The sequence below is a fragment of the Panthera uncia genome, chromosome B4 (genome assembly GCF_023721935.1).
Source record: "Panthera uncia isolate 11264 chromosome B4, Puncia_PCG_1.0, whole genome shotgun sequence".
Classification (NCBI taxonomy): domain Eukaryota; kingdom Metazoa; phylum Chordata; class Mammalia; order Carnivora; family Felidae; genus Panthera; species Panthera uncia.
Window position 1 is genome coordinate 11498139 of NC_064809.1, and position 18049 is coordinate 11516187.

Sequence of the window (18049 nt, forward strand, 5' to 3'; positions counted from 1 at the left end):
AGATCCAGACACCGTTTCTTTATCTTTTTTTTTTAAACTGTATGTGTGATGTTATAAACTTTACCATTTAAACAAAATCTCTGGTTTTGAAAATGGTGGATATGTCATCTGTGGCTTCAAGAATCTAAACATCGGAAGCAACATCCCAGTTCCAAGCTGCCTAAAAGTCGGCCACTTGCTTTTCAGGTGCGTGCCATGTCTCGCACGGTTCTCCAAAATGTAGGTCTGTTTGCCGGGCTGAAGGTAGATCTGCTGAATGTGCAGGTGCCTTCGGATGTACAGGTTCCTGGAGGGCCATCGCGTTCTTCATTCTTTTGTTTTCTGAGTAATGGATGGTGACCAGAATTTCCTTCTTTCTAACAGTCAGGGAAGGGGGGCGGGGCGGGAAGAGAGGAAGGAGAAGGAGGAGGAAGAAGGAGGAGAAGGAGGGAGGAGGGGGTTCTCTAAGGAGTCCTCCCTCCCACACCCACAGGCTAGAGAACTGAGGATGGGGTGTGCAAAAGAACACAGACAGTATCAGCTCTTCCCAGGAGTGAAGCCTGCTTTGCAGGTGCTGTGACACTTACCCTCCACACACTGTGGCTCAGTGGATCGTCTCAATCTTTGCTTATAAACTGTGGAATCAGCTGTTGGAGGTGCCTTCGCACCTTCTCAGGGCTCCTTCCGCATGTCTGTCGCCATGTCATACCTGGTGTGACACAAGAGCTTATGCCCCCAATCCTGCCCTGAGCTCTAGCTGCCCCTGCATCACTGTTTGACATTTGGTGTCATGGAGTGGCTGGGCCGGGCTGGCTTGCCGTCTTCCTAAAGAGCCCTGCGGACCCTGTGACGTGGAAGCCAGGGCTCCTACCTGCCAGCCTGGCTGTGGGCTCAGGATATTCTGCCGTCTGTTCTGCTGGGGGGATAACACTGGGTCAGGCGTCACCAGTGAGCCTTCTCTGCCTCCTTTGAACTTTCCACCAGCCCACGTGGATGGCCCTGGAGGCTTAGAAATAAGCTCCTTGCAGATGCAGTCACCTCCCACCATCTGTTGCCTTGTAACCACTCATACCAGAACATCAGCTCATGGAGAGCATGCCTCCTAAATCAGCGAGACACTTACCGTGGTAAACGGCTCCCTTTCGTCAGTTGCTGTAATAGAAGCATCTGAGAAATCTGCTCTTAGTAGGCACGGGGACAAGGAAGTGTGGACAAGTGGGGACAAGGAAGATGCAGCCAGCTCCCAAGTATCCAGGGGCCGCTTCTCCAGTTTGTGAGCTGCCCAGCGTTACAGTTCTGTGTCTCCTTCTGCTACCATGTTGAGGCTGAATGTAGCCAATAAAGGACATACCGACCTATTTATTTTGCTCTTGGGGAAAAAAGGAAAAAAATAAAGTCTCATCAGAAGTTTGGAGGAATTGGGGTCGAAACCTACAAGCAGATTTGGGGATTGTCTGTGGTTGGTATTTCTTTTTTTTTTTTAATTTTTTTTTTCAATTTTTTTTTTTTTAACGTTTATTTATTTTTGAGACAGAGAGAGACAGAGCATGAACGGGGGAGGGGCAGAGAGAGAGGGAGACACAGAATCGGAAGCAGGCCCCAGGCTCTGAGCCATCAGCCCAGAGCCCGACGCAGGGCTCGAACCCACGGACCGCGAGATCGTGACCCGAGCTGAAGTCGGCCGCCCAACCGACTGAGCCACCCAGGCGCCCCGGTATTTCTTACCGTCGTAACCAGAAACATTCAGCAATAGTTTGTATGCGTTCCTAGTCCTGCTTAGGAAAGCACGCAAGGCCTGGAATAGCAAGTGTGAGAACAGGGACAGAATAAGCTGAGACCCCTGGGCTAGAGGACCTTCGGGTTAGAAGCGAGGAGTGGAGATTAAGGAACGTTTTTGCTGTTTGACAGGGGAGAGGCTGTTTGACAGGAGACCCACCCCAAACCTTAGAGAATGAGCTGAGAGCGGGCCTGGGCCAGGCCCCCCAGGGGCCAGATTTCAGGTCTTCACTGCCCTGGATTGTGAGCTCTGTGAAGGCATTAGGAACAGGCTTCCTGTTCATGCCCCACGGCACCCAGGGAGGCCCTGTGCTGGGCCCAGAGAGGCTTCCCTGAGTTAATTTTAGGTGGAGTCACACCCCAGACTCCCGTGAAGTGTACCTGTCCCCGACTCAGTCTCAGCTGAGCTGTAGTACTTAGCACAGCACTGACGTGAGAGAGCTACCTATTCCTATTTGTTGATTGACTGATTGAATTTGACTGATAATCTCCAGTTACACACACACACACACACACACACACACACACACACACACACAAATGCTCTCACTTTTTTCTAGTTAAGAAAGCCAACACCCAAAATAGGTCCTCTATCTCTACTCAGTTTTTAGAATGACAGAAAGTTCATCCTGAGCCGCAAAGAGAAAAAGAAAAGAAAAATCTAAGAAGTGTTTTATGTCTTCAGCTTTTGAGTTGTCAGGCTTGTGTCTCTCCTTTGTCATTTCACAGCTCCTGAGGTCCTGGCCCAGAAACCATACAGCAAAGCTGTGGACTGCTGGTCCATCGGGGTGATTGCCTATATCTTGTGAGTATTGCTTGCTACCTTGGCTTCTTTTTTCTTTCTTTCTTTTTTATTGTCGTGAAATACACTTAACACAGGATTTACCATTTTAACCCTTTTTAAATGCACAGGTCAGTGGCGTCCAGTTCATTCACACTGTCGTGCAGTCACCACCACCCATCTCCAGAATGTTTTCATCTTCCCAAAACTGAAACTCTGTCCCCATTAAACTCTGACTCCTGTTGTCCCCTCCCTGTAGTCCCAGATACACTCCATTCTTCCTTCTATCTCTGTGAAGTCGGCCATTCTAGGTTCCTCACGTAAGTGGAATCATATGGCATTTGTGCTTTCGTGACTGGCTTTCTCGTTTATAATGTCCTCAGGGTTCATCCATGTGGGAGCAGGTGCCGGAATTTCATTCTTTTTAAGGCTGACGAACAGTCCATTATATGCATATGACACATTTTGTTTATCCATTCATCCCTCAGTGGACACCTGGGGGTTTCTACCTTGTGGCCGTTATGCATAATGTTGCTATGAACATGGGTGTTCAGATGTCTGCCTTTGGGTGTCTACCCGGATGTGGGATGGCTGGATCATACGGTAATTCTACGTTTTAACGTTTTGAGGAAGCTCCACGCTGTTTTCCATAGCAGCGCCCCCACTTTACGTTCCCAGCAGCAATGCACAAGGGTTCCAGTCTCACCACATCCTTCCCGCCTTTTCTTAACAGCCGTCCTAATCGGTATGAAGTGCTTTCATCGTGCGTTTGATTTGCGTTTCTCTTTCTTAAAATGTATTTCTAATGTTTTTGAGTGCAGTTGACACACAATGTTACATTTGATTCAGGCACACAACATAGTGATTTCATAACTCTATACGTTAGGTTGTGCTCACAACAAGTGTAGCTTACCCTCTGTCACCATACGACGCTATCCCAATACTGTTGGCTCTTTTCCCCATGCTGTACCTTTTACTCCTGTGACATATTCATTCCATCACTGGAGGCCTGTACCTCCCACTCCTCTTCACCCATTTTACCCCTCCACCCTCCCTTCTGGCAAACCATCAATTTGTTCTCTGTATTTATAGGTCCAGTTCTGCTTTTTGTTTATTTATTCATTTGTTTTTTTAGATTCCACATGCGCGTGAGATCATATAGTATTTGTCTTTCTAGGTCTGATTTATTTCACATTGCAAAATACCCTCTAAGTCCATCCCTGTTGTTGCAAATGACAACATCCCATCCTTTTTATAGCTGAGTAATATTCCAGTGTGTGTGTATGTGTGTGCATGCGTGTGTGCATGTGTGTATCACATCTTCTTTATCAATGGACACTTGGATTGTTTTCATATCTTGGCTGTTATGAATAATGCCTCAGTGCATTTATCTTATGGCTAATGATGTTGAGCATCTCTTCATGTGCCACCTTGGCTTTCCTGGGGATACAAATGACTATGAAAATGTTAGGACATCTTCAAAAGAAATCAAAATGAGAAAAATATGGTGAAAACCAGAATTTATTCTTTAGATACCTCATCTCTTCTCAGGTGCCTCATCTCCACAACCCAGGAAGGGCTGTCATAGGCATAGGGTTGTTGCAGTTGTTTTCACAGTTATCAGTTTTGGTTATTATTATTATTTTTTGTTTTGCTTCAGTCCACTGTAAAGTTGTTTTTTAATTACAATTTCTTTTGGCAGTGATACTTTCAAACACTTACAATGGAGCACGCTGCTAGGCTGGGTTTAGGCCAACTGGTGTCTGTAATTGATAGGAAATGAATTTCTTCCCAAGGAAGGGAAGGCTTTCTAGCAGACAGAGTCTGCTACACACAATGAAAGACCGTGGGGGATTGTGATCAGAGAAAGGTCTGACAGTATGTGGCATCCTCAGGGACTGCTGGAAACATCCCCCCTGTATTGGCGTTGTCTCATTATCTGGAAAGCAAGCGGTCTTTCTACAGCATACATTGAATCGGGCAGCTTTTGTAATTTAATGTGGATTTAGTTGACAGCTCCTGTAGATTCCTGCCATTATCACAGGATTTATCTGTTCTGATATCCTTGGCCCGTAGGACTCCCACTTATGGAAATAGGTAAAGGGCAGATTCATCTGAGCCATAAAACTAACATTGCATTTACATAGTGCTCTTACTTTTAAAGCATCTTGACCATCTTCTATAGTAGTTTCATCCTTTTTAGCGTGTGTGTCGGGGGGAGTTACAGACCCTTTTGAGAATCTGGTGGAAGCTCTGGACCCTGCCCCCTAATAAATTCACACACACACACACACACACACACACACACACACACATACACTTTAGCATACCTCATTAGGGGGCTTCCTGCGTAGGTAGATATCAGACACAGGCCGTGTGTTATTTACTCTGGCCCCCTAAACTCTGAGCTGAAATTCATATCAGAGGTCATGCCTTGACAAACTTGACATGAAAGATGAGAAGAAATGAATGATGGGCCACTGTTCTTCCTGCAGAGGACCAAAGCTGGCGTCACCTCGAGAAATCTGGGGCTAGGCACAAGTGTCCCTTCATCTGGGCTTCTGCTTGTTTGTGCCTTCACACTTCTTCTGAATCTTGACCCATCTGGCCTACACTAATGTCTATAGATTCCCTTTGTATGTATAATGGTTTCCCTCAAGTCTTGGCATTGGGGTAGGATATCTGCACAGCTAGAAGGAGGTGCATACAGCTTTACTGGGATGGGCATTGGTGTCTTAGACAGCTCTGGCTGCTATAACAAAACACTATGGACTGGGTGACTCAATAGGCAGACATTCATTTCTCACAGTTTAGAAGGCTGGGAAGTCCAAGATCTAGGTGCCTGCTGATTCAGTTCCTGGTGAGGACCTTCTTTCTGCCTAGGTTGCCACCTTCCTGTTGTGTCCTCACAAGGCAGAAGGGGAATGTTCAAGCTGTCTCGTGTCTCCTGTCTCTTCTCATAAAGGCACTAATCCCATTATGGAGGCCCCATCCTCATGACCTCATCCCAACCTAATCACCTCTCAAAGGCCCCATTTTCAAACACCATCACAGTGGGGGTTAGGGCTTCAACATACGAATTTGAGGGGGATGCTATTCAGTCCATAGTAAATGATTTGGTTGTGTTGTGCTTGATGAAATTCTTATAGCAGAATCTCCTCAAAACATGGACATTTCAGGATGGACATAGTACCTACTTTATAATATCAATGATGTATATGTAATAAATACGTATATATCTATATTATATATACACATATATATTATATATACACATATATATTACATCAAACATCTGTGTAACAGTGCAAGGATATAAATATTCTCACAGGTTTTATCTCCCTTCACCTCCCTGCAATCCTACAAGATAGGTGTAGTTATTATTAAACCCACTGAGAGAAGATGAAACTTCAGTTTGAGGACATTAAATAATATAACTTGGTGTCAGAATTGACATTTGAACCCCAGCCCAGCTCTGACTTCCAGTCCAGCTCTTTCTGCTACGCCACATGCCCTTCACATGCAGACGTGGCCATGTCAGTGAGAGAAGACAGGATGTTTCTTTCCCTGTGACATCCAGCTTGTGTTTATTTCTTTCTTTCTGCAAATGTGTACTGAGTACGTACCATGCACCTGTCACTATGCTAGATCCTGGGAATGAGCTTTAAACAAAACATACACAGTCCCTGGGTTTGTGAAGCTGGCTCTCAGTCTCATGGAAGAGACAGGCATTCCGAGAAACCTCATAAATGAACATTTAAACATGTGCAACATGTGCAACACATTTAAAAACGTGCAGAGCGCCTTAAAGGAAGAGCATGAGGTGCCCTAGTAAAGTGGAACAGAGGTTGCCTCGTTTCCACTGGGGTAAATGGCTGAGGAGAACTTCTTTGAAAAAGGGGCCTTAAAACAAAACCTAAATGATGTGTGAGTGTTCAGCAGATAGAGTGAGGAGAAAGTGTTCCAGGCAGAGTGAATAGCATGCACAGAGGAGGCTTTCAGCTGCAAGTGACAGGAAATTCTGGCTTAAGCATTTAAAACAAGAAAACAAGTCATACCTCACATAATAACAAGTGTGGATCTAGGGGAGCCACAAGACTGCCTAGGTCAGAATGTCACTCCCAGATGGTATCCATCCCTGCTCTTCACCATCCTCAGTACGTTAATCTTTCCTTGCGACCGCCCCCCCCCCCCCGCCCCCCCACAACCAAACAAGATGGCCACCGCAGCGTCGGGCATCTTGGACAGACACAGCATTGACTGGTGGAAGAAGAGGTGATGTTTATCCCCACGTTCCTGGAAGAGCTAGAATATCTTCCCCAGAAGTCCCTCAGGCAACTTTCCCTCATGTCTGATTGGCCAGAAATGCCTCCCATGCTGTTTCTAAAGGAGTCCCTGGCAAAGAAGATGGGATTATCGCTGGTTGGCCAAATGAAGCAGGTGACCTCTGCTGGTGAAGAGGAAAGCAGGAAATGGATTTGCAGTAGGTAAAGAACACGTCTGCCATGGCCCAATAGGTAGGAAAACACCAGGAAGGACAGCAAGGGGGCACCCAGGTGGCTCAGTTGGTTAAATGTATGACTTGGGTTAGGTCATGATCTCACGGTTCATGGGATCAAGCCCTGCACCGGGCGCGGTGCTGACAGCCCAAAGCCTGGAGCCTGCTTCGGATTCTGTGTCTCCCTCTCTCTCTGCCTCTTCCCCGCTCGCCCTTTGTCTGTCTGTCTGTCTGTCTGTCTCTCTCTCAAAAATAAATAAATGTTAAAAAAAAATTTTTTTTTAAGTCCAACATGGTTAGAGTATGATATCAAGACAGGATATCAGAAAGTTATATGCAAGAGCCTGGGGAAGGAGAGAAGTGGCAGAAAGTTTAGGTTTAACAAATGTAGTGGGAAGCCAAAGAAAGATTTTGGCCAAAGATAGGAACTGATCTGATTTTCACTCAAGTATTATTCCAGCTTCTCTGTGAACGGGGGTTAGACAAAGCAAGAGTGGAGGGTGGTGACTGTTGGGAGGCTTTTTCAGGTGAGCAGTGACAGTTGCTTCCACCAGGGAGGCAGTGATGGTGATCGAGTGGCAGGTGTATTTTGGATATGGGGTTAAAGGAGAGAGAAGTTTCAGGTGTAAACCCAAGTTTTTGGCATAAGCATTCATGTAGATGGCTAAGAAAAAAGAATAGAGGGTGGTGAAGGAGCAAGTCTAGGGGGATCAGTGAGATCAAGAATTTCATTTGGGGCATGTTAAACTTGAGATAAACTTTGAGATATCCACGCAATTGTGTATGCACATGTGGAGGTCAAAAGTCTGGGATAGAGATGCTTGGCATATATATCTGGGTATGGTTTGAATGTAGTATATCCAAAGCCTTATAATTACAGTATACAATACAATACTTGCCTGGGTTAAAATATAGTATTAAGTAAAACAGTACTATATTTCTTTATTTCTATTTTAAGTATAAATTGATAAGCTCAAACTTGGTGGTCACCTGGTCACCACTAGTTTTGCTCCAGGGATTAGTCTCCAGTTGATTTATCAGCTGTGTCGTATTTCAAAATGGCAGCTAGGGTGCCTGTTTTCCTTGGTGCCTTCCAGAGCTCTGAGAGTCTCAAGCAGAGAATAAATGGAGACTTTGAGCCTCTCTCTCATACCTTCCAAGATGTTCAGATCTTTATGGCTGATAGGCCACATTCTAGATAAAATTTTTCTACATAATATGGCTATGCTTGGAGAACCACTCACTTCAAATGTATCATTATTAGTGTCAACAACTAGCATTTCTTGAGTACCTTCTCTATTCCAGGCACTGTGTTAGGTGCTAAAGATGCCAAGATGACAAAAGCATGTTGCCTCCCATGAGAATATTAACAGTGTATATGGTGGGACAAGAAGATTCATAAAGTAGATTAAGTGACATGCGGAGGGGCTTGTGTGCAGCTATAGGAATTCCTGGGCTGAAGCCACCAATGGGGACAGGGGTGTTCGGGAAGGAGGAGGCACCATGCCAGGTATGTCTAGGAGGCTGGATAAGACTAGCATTTCAGAGAGGGGAGAGGGATGCTTGCAGGCACAGGATCAAGGTTGCCTGAGGCACATTTGAGTGCTGATGAAAATACTCAGTAAAAGGCCCCTGGCCTTGGTTGGGGTTCCTGGTGCAAGGCTGGCTCCAGGTTGAACTAGGGTTAGAAGTCAGAACTCCTGGATCTCAGTCTCAGACTCTTGCTACTTCCCGCTGACGTGCTGGAGGGTTAGGGTGGGTCTGCCATAGGTGGGGAGGGCCCCTACCCATGTTGGGACTTTTGACCTTCCTACTGCACCCCGACTCCCTGCTTTCATCTTCCGTCTGGAGACCAGTGAGCAAGGCTGCTGAGCAGGTCGTGACCCACAGGCAGCGCACAGGGGAAGGCAGCTGTCCCACGGGGGTCAGCACTGAACCCCTGTTCTTCATATCACCTGTAATGGAAAAAAGGTTAGCCTCTGCAGTTTTTTGAAGTGCAGCATTATTTTCATTTGCTAAACCTGTCACACTGAGAAATCAATCACAGCAAAAGCGGCTGTGACCGGCCATGTACCAAACGTCCCCTCTGCATGCAGACATTCTGTATTTTGTCAGTGCAGATACCTGATGTATTCCTTCTCTTTTGATCTCTGCACTCATTTCTATGTTATCCATCATGTTGGAAGGAGAAATATTTTTTCCTATGAGGGATACTCATTTTTAAAAACACATTTAATGGGTCCTTATCCAGAGTCCCTCTAGGGATCTGGACTTAGGAAAAACATCTTTGCCTGCATCACTTAAGCTACTGAGAAGAATGAGGAGAATGTGAGGGACACCCTGGTGGGCATGTCGGTGTCCAGCCTGGAGGTGTGGTCAGCCAAGATCCCGCAAGTTCCAAGGAAATAAATGTGCCCACTGGAGATGAGAATCAGCATTTCATTGACAAGACTGAATTTTGCCATCATGTGCACACTGCCTTTCTTTCTCGAAATTTCAAGGAGATGAGTTAATGATGGCTTGCCTCACTTATGCTCAGGGATACAGCATGCTCTGTGCTATGGAGAAACACAGTGGATGTGTGTCAGTCTAAGAATCGAGCAAGGCCTTACGGAGTTTGGGCATGAGAGCGTTTGGGAAGGCCAGAGGGTTAGGGTGGGTCTGCTGTGGGTGGGGAGGGCCCCTACCCTTGTTGTGGCCTTTGACCTCTCTGCCTAACAGAAACTCCAGGCAAAATACTTACAGTAATCCCCTTACTTTTTGACTGGCCTCCTACATGGTTCAGTCTTTAAAACGAGGTCACATAAATATCTATCGGCCAGCTGGTACTCAGTGTAATTGGCTTTGTAAAGAGTGGTGATAAGAGTGCCTAATCTGTATGGTAGGTCCATTTTTGGAGACAAAGAATGTTCCTTGTCAAGGTAGTCATCATCATTTTAAACCATTGACAGATGCGGCTTTGTGGATACACATGTCCCAGGGAGAGAGCCGGAACCCAAGCTCCAGTAGGAGAGAATGTGGTGTAATTACTCAGCCCCAGGGAAAGAGCCAAGCATGGGGCTTATGATGGTGGTTACTACCATTAGTGTGAAAAGTGTTAGCACTAATAAGAATAATTAACTGGCATTGCCAGTAGGCAGCAATCATCTTGTTATATTCATAAACTTTGTGGGAGGGGACACATTGCCTTGTTTAGACTGCCTTGGGCCCATGGGCTGCACTTTGGCTTTTGAGGTTCAGGAACTAAATTAATCTATTTATTCATCTTGCTCAGACAGTCCCAGTGAATTGGTTCACACTAGCCAGACTCAAAAGAGATTTAAAAAAAAAAACCTGGAGTGTCAGTTTACTAAATCATGAGATCCGTGCCCTGCAGGGTAATTGGATACACATGTCATCAAACTAGCATGTTCTCCCCACAAGAGGAAATGCTCCATGAGAAAGCAGATTAAAAGCAGAAGTTGCCTTTACAAACAAGGAATCAGAGCCTAAAGCTGGATGGCCTTACGTGTTTTCACAAAGCCTAGAGTCCTCTCCAGGGTTCTTCTCTATATCCGAGGGTATTTCTGTCCCTCTGTGACACAGCTGTCCCTGGTGGCTGGTCAGAGTGGCCACAGACTGGCCAGGGCTTACGCCTCCCTCTCCTCCCTCCTGCCCTAAAGATCAGCCTCCAGCCTTCTCTATCTTCTATCATTCAGGCATTATTATCGGTGTTTGAGCAGGCTTTGGTTGTCATAATTCTCAGGCTTACTGACTTTATTTCACTGACTGCATTTCACTATGGTGCTTTCCAAGGATTTCCAGAAAGGTGCTTCATCTCCCGTCCATAGTCTACACTGAGTGGATCCTGTATGTGGCTAAATGCCTTTTGGTTACCTTTAGTCTCAGACACAAGTACTGCTTGACCATATTCCTGCTTTGTTGTGGGCCTGTGACCCTCTCCCTGCTGCTTCTGGGGAAAGACTTTATTGGTTGTTGATGGTTGGTTCACTTCTCAACCCTTAGGAAATAGTCAAACAAATATTGTCTGGTTTCAGAAAGTGGGTGGAGGGGTATGCACGGATGTGATGGAGGAAATTTTACAAGCAGCGCAATCGAGGTCAAGAAATTCTGCACTTTAGTTGGGGGAGGGGGAGCAACTTCCTGCCAGTCATTTCAGGGAAGGTGGGATCCACTAATGTCTTTGTCTCGCAAAGGCCCTGGGGTAGAAAGGACACCTCAGGGAGAAGCTCGTAGGGAATGTCTCACCTATACCACCTTTACACTCAATGGCAGGGCTTCAGGCAGATGGAAAAACATTTCACTTCCTCTGCTCTCTTCTGTTCACGTCAGCATCATCAGTATCCTCTCCTGGAAACTGTCATTTAACGCTTCAGGATATTTCTCCTGGAGAACAGAAGGCAGAGGATTGACGTGCATTCACTTAACATTTATTGAGCCGAATATGTGTCAGGCAATACGACGGGGTTGCAGAGATGGATTTATTACCAGCTCGGACTTGGGGGTGCTCACTGTCTGCTGGAGGGGACAGACAGTAAACAGATCAGTTAAAATCCAGTCTTGGTGGCTGTCACCGAAATGAGAGGCAAGAGCTCCCAGGGCAGAGCTGTAAACCCTGTCCTGGCCTTGAGGAAGTCTCCACAAGGTGATGGTGATCTGGCTTTGGACAGTCTTCAAATATTGGCAGGGCCATCATGCAGGGAGATTGATGGTTTATCCTTCAAGACCAATTATCTGAAGATAACGATGTGCTTACTGTGTTGGAGAGAAGATGTACTATTCAGTCTGAAACATAATTTTTGAAATAGAACTTGAAAGATGTGATCCAGCTTTGACCTTCTGATGTCTAAAACTTGATGATGGGGAAAATATAATCTTTGAATTATCAGGATTTTTTCCAAGTTTATTTATTTTGAGAGAGAGAAAGAGAGTGAGTGTACAAGTGGGGGAGGGGCAGAGAGAGAGAGGGAGAGAGAGAGAATCCCAAGCAGGCTCTACACTGTCAGCACGGAGGCCGGTGGGGGGCTCAAACTCAGGAACCATGAGATCATGACCTGAGCCAAAACCACGAGTTGGATGTTTAACCGAGTGAGCCACCCAGGTGCCCCTGAATCAGGATTTTTAACTCACCTATCACCATACTGAGCAAACGGAAGACTCAAAAGAGGCCCTTATTATGTTTTACCATCTGGAACGTAGCACAGCAGCCCAGAGGCAGGAAGGAGGTGGCACACAGCTAGCGTAAAGCTGCAGAAAGTGCATGGGGGGTGTAGGAGCAAGTCATGAGTTTGGACCACTTACTCTGAGCTGGGTTTGTGACCAGGAGGCGCAGGTGATGGAAGTGAGAAGGGGAGAGTCCCTGATTTCCACGAGCAAGTGAGGAAACGCTCGTGGAGGTGGTAAGGGGACCCACGGAAGGACATGCCAAAGCCCGTGACTCTGCACCGAGCACTGCACTATGCGTTGGCAAGACAGCACCCGGGGACCGTCTTCAGCCCTCTAATCCCTTTGCTGTGCTCCGAGGGCTTGCCGGCTAGGCATTCTCAGCAGCGCTTCGTACGCGAGTAAGCAGAGGCCAGGGGACAAGTGGACAGCACATGGCGTGGCTGTACCGACACACTTCCCAGGTGCAGCAGCTGGTCTGCTTTTCACCTGCAGAATCGTAACTGTGTGCCCGTCAGAACGGGAGAGAGAAAAGGAAGGAAACAAGCCGAGAGGGAGGAAGCAAGAGCCCTGCAACCAAAAAAAAAAAAAAAAGTCAAGATGCAAAAGTCGAATTGGAAATCCGCCCGGGTTCAGAATCATCAGTTAACGCTGGTGTTAATCACCTCCAGACTGGATGTCTGCACCCCTCAGAGCTTCGGGATGAAATCCATTACTCGTGAGAACTAATTTTAGCTGCTGGAAGTTTCGCTGGGTTTTTCCTAACACAACAGTCCTGGCTGTTTGAAGCTCTCCCTGCTCATCTTCCTCCCCACCTGCCCTCCCTTCCGTGGTCAGCGCGAGCGGAGTGCAAAGTGGCTTTGTCTGGGCTTCCTTTGGCTGTGTTTCACCTGCAGCAGGGGGCTCAGTGCCTCTGTGTCCGTCCCCCAGACAGCCTCAAGGTGCTGTCCATGTGGCTAACGCAAGAATCAAAAAGTGATACACTTGGAAGCGGCACTGTGGATCACGATCCAACAGCTGTGGATGCTGCATTGTCTGGTCCGCTCCTTTACAAACTCTTTTACTCCAAATGGAGTATGCTACTCTCTTCTCACGCTTGGAGAAGTGCTGAATCTCCTTCCCCCCCCACCCTTCCCGGCGGCTCCCAATCTTCAGCCCCAGTTGTATATAAACTGTCCAAGAAATGTGTTTCCTTTCTCCCCTAGATCTTTCCCTGATCTGCTTACACATTCTCAGCTTTCAAGGCCTTATCCAAATCTCCGGGGATGACATGGGACACTTGTCTGTTACATTTTCATCAACAGTGTTTTGCTGAAGTCAGCCTGCACATGGTTTTAATACATGAAACCATTCCTGCTTTCTCCAGCCTGATCTCTTCCAAGTTTGTGAGGAGAAAGTTCTGGAGTGTGCATGGTCAAACATATGGTCGCTGAAATCATTGGATTACATCTCTGTAATGATTCAGGTCTCATTGGTCATTCTGTTTTATAAATCCGCATGATACGCTTAAACCTGTTTTGTTCACTAAGTGGGCCTTGCAGCTAAGTACAAGAGGTTTATCAGCTTAAAAAGCTTTGCTTTATTTTATGAAAGTTATATTACCCAGAGTAAGATGAATAAAACTCAGATTCCTTAGCACAGGACCCAGACATTCATAAATACACACCAAGTGCCGAGACAAAAAGTCAAATGGGGGCTTACCAGAGTTATTGCATATCAGACAGACCCTGGTTTCCAATGGAGGATACCCAGATTTGATTGGTTTTGTGAATGTTTTCCAGAGACTCTTTGGGCCTGGGTTGACCTTATGTGGCTTACCTAGTTTGCAATAATATACATAGGGGTTTGTTGTTTTCGCCATTTCCATGGCGCCTTGGCCTAACTCCATCAAAATATTCTTCTTCACAAATAATGCCTTTGCGTAAATGTTCTCTGGAAATCTTGAGCTCTTCCCGGAATTGAGGGCTCCCGGGCTAAATGCTTGGAAATAGTGGGATACAAAGAGCGGAGTGAAAACCTGATCTCTGGTACACTCTACCCTTATCTTCACCACACAGGGCACGAAGTTATGACCAGAATTCGATCATGGCTCTTCCTCCTTTTCTGTAGCAAGCTTTATAGTTTAGGTCAGGAGGGATGGGCCTTCGTGGATGATTCTGAGACTTTGCACAAAGTTTAAAGGTATGTCACTTCATTTTCACGTTGAGGCCACTGGGCTGAGTCCCTCGGGCCGCGTCTGCTCCTCTGCCCCCAGCCCTCCTTCCCCCGCCCCATTGTTCTTCCTGGTGGTGAGCAGCGACCCACGTCAGTGCTTCAGCTGAAGGAGCCTGAAAGGGATTACAGAGCATTGGTGGGATGGAAAAGACAAGACAGGATAAAGGAGAGGGAGCCTACATTTAGTGATCACAGTGTGACAGCACTTTCTGGTGGTATACCTGTTACCTTCATGTCTCTGCATCCATCTGTCTATCCATCTTTGTGTGTGTTTGTATATAATGCATATTATTATATAGTATGTGCTATACATGTTATATCTCTCTATAAGGTGGGTGTTATTATTCTCATTTCACAGAAGAAACCGAGCCTCGGAGAGGATATGTCATTTTCCCAAGGTCACTCGACCAGTACTTGTTGGAGCCAAGATTGGATTTTGTGTCCTTTTTTTTTTTTTTAATGTTTTTTTTTTTAATTTATTTTTGAGAGAGAGAGACAGACAGAGTGCAAGAAGGGGAGGGACGGAGAGAGAGGGAGACACATAATCAGAAGCAGGCTCCAGGCTCTGAGCTGTCAGCACAGAGCCCGACACAGGGTCGGAACCCACAAACCACGAGATCATGACCTGAGCTGAAGTCGGACGCTTAACCGACTGAGCCACCCAGGTGCCCCTGAAATCTGTGTCTTTGTTTCTCTAAATCCCAGGCTGAGGAAACTACACCACGAAACCTCTCTGAAAACAAAGCAAATGGCGGTCGGCTCTCAGAGGACAATACCAACCTTTCCTTGAAAAGTCACTTCTCCATTCTCCTTCAGAGCCCTTTTATCCAGTTAAACTAAACAGCAAATTCTGGGTTGCCATTTTCTGGTGACAATTCGATTGTCAGTATGGACTGTTGCACCCCAAATGCTTTTTGCATAAAATATTGAAAATAAGTTTTGGCACTTAAGCACATTTCAAGTGCTTAGAAAATTCACTTATGTATGTTATTTGATTTCCCACCTGCTCTGGGTCAGTGAGGGATGCCTGAACTCTTTCCCAGTCCTGCCGGGCTCCATGATGTCTTGACAGAAGGGTTTCTAAACATTACTTCCTTTCTAGGCTCCATGTGGGAGCAAAGCACTCAATGAGGCTACTGGACATGATCATATTGGAATCCGGTTCAATATAGACTCAGGTTCATTTTTCTCCAATTCCTGTCTCCCACGGACAGGCCATAATAGTCCCAGCTGTTCCCCTCCTTCTGTCTTTCCAGAAAGCAGGCTGGGTAGAAGGGTAGGTGTTGATTTTCTGAGTGCAAGGACTCGGAGCTGTTCTTTATCTCTTTGGCAGGTCATATAGCCTTGTTTCTGGCTCTGTTTCATCATGTACAAAAACACAGCACCCTGACTTCAGAGACAGGTTTAGGAAGAGGACGTGTGTGGCATTTCCTCGTCTTTGCCGTGACCTATCCAGCTGCAGGGCTCCTATTAAAGGTTAAGATGACTTGGCTCTGGAATTGGATGAGTAAAGTTAAAATTCTGTTCTGCCCCTTAGGTGTGAGAAAGTTGCCTCATCTCACATGCATTTCCTCACCTGGAAATGGAAGATGAACATGCTTACGTCCTAAGTACACATGGCTCATAAATGAGACAGAACGTGTAAATTGCATAGCCTAGTGTCTGATACACAGTAAATACTCAACACATAGTGGCCATTGATTTTAAGTTTACAGGACACACGCAACGAAGTCCCTCTTCTATAGAAGAGTCAGGGCCCTACTTGTCTCACTCACATGTGGCCGGACTCTGAACTCTGAGGAACAGGAACAGGGCTGGTCTTCACGACCATGTGATCAGCGTTTGGCTCAAACATTGGTGCTCCATAAATCTCCGTAGAATTGGACTGAAGTTGCTTTTGTTTCTCTAAACAAGAGCCCTGGGCAGATAGATGCCCGGGCCTGCCACTTGCTGTGGTTGAGACCACCTCTCCCACTGGGGCCCACTTTCCCAGGCTCCTAACTGAGGTGCTAGGCCAGGCGATGACTGCTGGACCCCAGAATAAAATTTGATTCTGTGCCAATCCCCCTACTATGTAAAGTCCTTCTCCAGGCATACATTTCAGCTTCTGGTTTGAGGATTCATACTGGGAATAAGCAGGGGGTATAGTCTATGGGTTATGTCCTCTTATGGGCATTTCCTGGTTGGAGGGCAGACAGACCTGGGAGACATTACATGGAGGAAACCTTCAGGGCACAGGACAAATGTGAGCTAAACGGTGGTTGATGATTAGTTGTGCTTATTCCAGTCTGCTTTGAAGATGCTACTGGGCATTAGGAGGCTTCACTGCAAAAATGACTCAAAAATTGTAACACATGAGAAAGTTTAGTTGAATTATTTTCTCCGGAAACTATTCATCCATTTCAGGATGATCAACACTACTTTGTAAGTCAACTGGAGTGTGTGCCACTGTGCACACAAACATGCACAAGCATTTTTCATGTAAATATTTCCCACTTATCAAAGAATAATCAGCCAACAAATATGTATTGATTGTTACTGAATGCTAATGAAACATACAAAGGAAATACAATATATGACAAAGTCTTCTCTCCTCTAAGAACTCACAATCAAGGTGGTAAGACACATGCAATAGCCACGAAGAGATCCTTTCAAAATTCTTTGAGAGGACCCAAGAAAGAGACGGGATTGAAGTAGAAGGAAGAATGGCGAGTGTTCAGAGAGGGGTTGAGTGCATGGGGTGGTAGTCCCAGAAACACCGGGAGGTGTTTATGGGCTCATTCATCTGGCAGATTTTTGTGGAACACATACTGGGCTGGGTACTGGGATCACAAAAGTGAATGAGGCACTGTCACCTCCCTCAGGGAGCTCAGAGTCTAACGGAGGAGATGGTGGGACACAGATATCAACCCATATGTGCACCATGATGACTGTATCTTAGAGGCTGGGGAGCTCAGAGGAAGGGTTCTGCCTGGCCAGGGTGGGGGTCAGGAGAGATATCACAGAATAAGGCCATACACACAGAGCTCTGGGAGAAAGGAGGAGCCACAACAGTGCACACAGGAGGAAGAGCATTCCTGGCGCAGGGAACCGTGTATGAAAAGGAATACTTGCAAACCTTCCCATTATCTTTCCTGTCTATTTTTATACATCCTGTTTCTTTTTAAAATTTCCTGTTTATTTGGAAGCTTAGTGTTGAGTGTCTCTTTCCCCCATCCCCCAAATAGAATGTAAACGTCATGAGAGTAGGACTCACCGTCTCCTTGTACACTATATCCCCAGGCCTAGGACACGGCCGATGCCCAGTCAGCATTTGGGGACAGTCAGAGGAGGACCTGATGGGTGGTTTTTTATCCGCTGTCCTCAGTGGGGGACCCGAGGGGGGTACTCAGGGAAGGCAGCCCTGCCTCCTGGGCTGGTCCTTCCCTCCCAGCATCTCTGCTTCTCTCTCCACGTCCACACCGTCAGCCTCCCTCTTGCTAGCCTCTTAGTCTTCATCCCAAACGGAGGTGAGACCCGGGGTGCACTGGTGTCGGGCTGCCTCCCGGGCCTGCTCCCCTCCCTTGCGCTCTTTGCCACTGTCACGGTCCACACAGCAGCTCCAGGCATCCTGTTGCAGGGCTAGGCATCACGCTGGC

General features: G+C 46.5%; 1 protein-coding gene across 4 annotated transcripts in view; it reads left to right on the top strand.

Annotated features, from left to right (window-relative positions):
• Positions 1–18049, top strand: part of CAMK1D (calcium/calmodulin dependent protein kinase ID) — a 507262-nt gene that overhangs the window by 464403 nt on the left and 24810 nt on the right. For all 4 annotated transcript variants that reach the window (XM_049626848.1, XM_049626847.1, XM_049626850.1 and 1 more), the window contains one exon: positions 2485–2560. In XM_049626848.1, coding sequence (XP_049482805.1) covers positions 2485–2560 — 76 coding nt within the window. The remainder of the gene's footprint in view (positions 1–2484; positions 2561–18049) is intronic.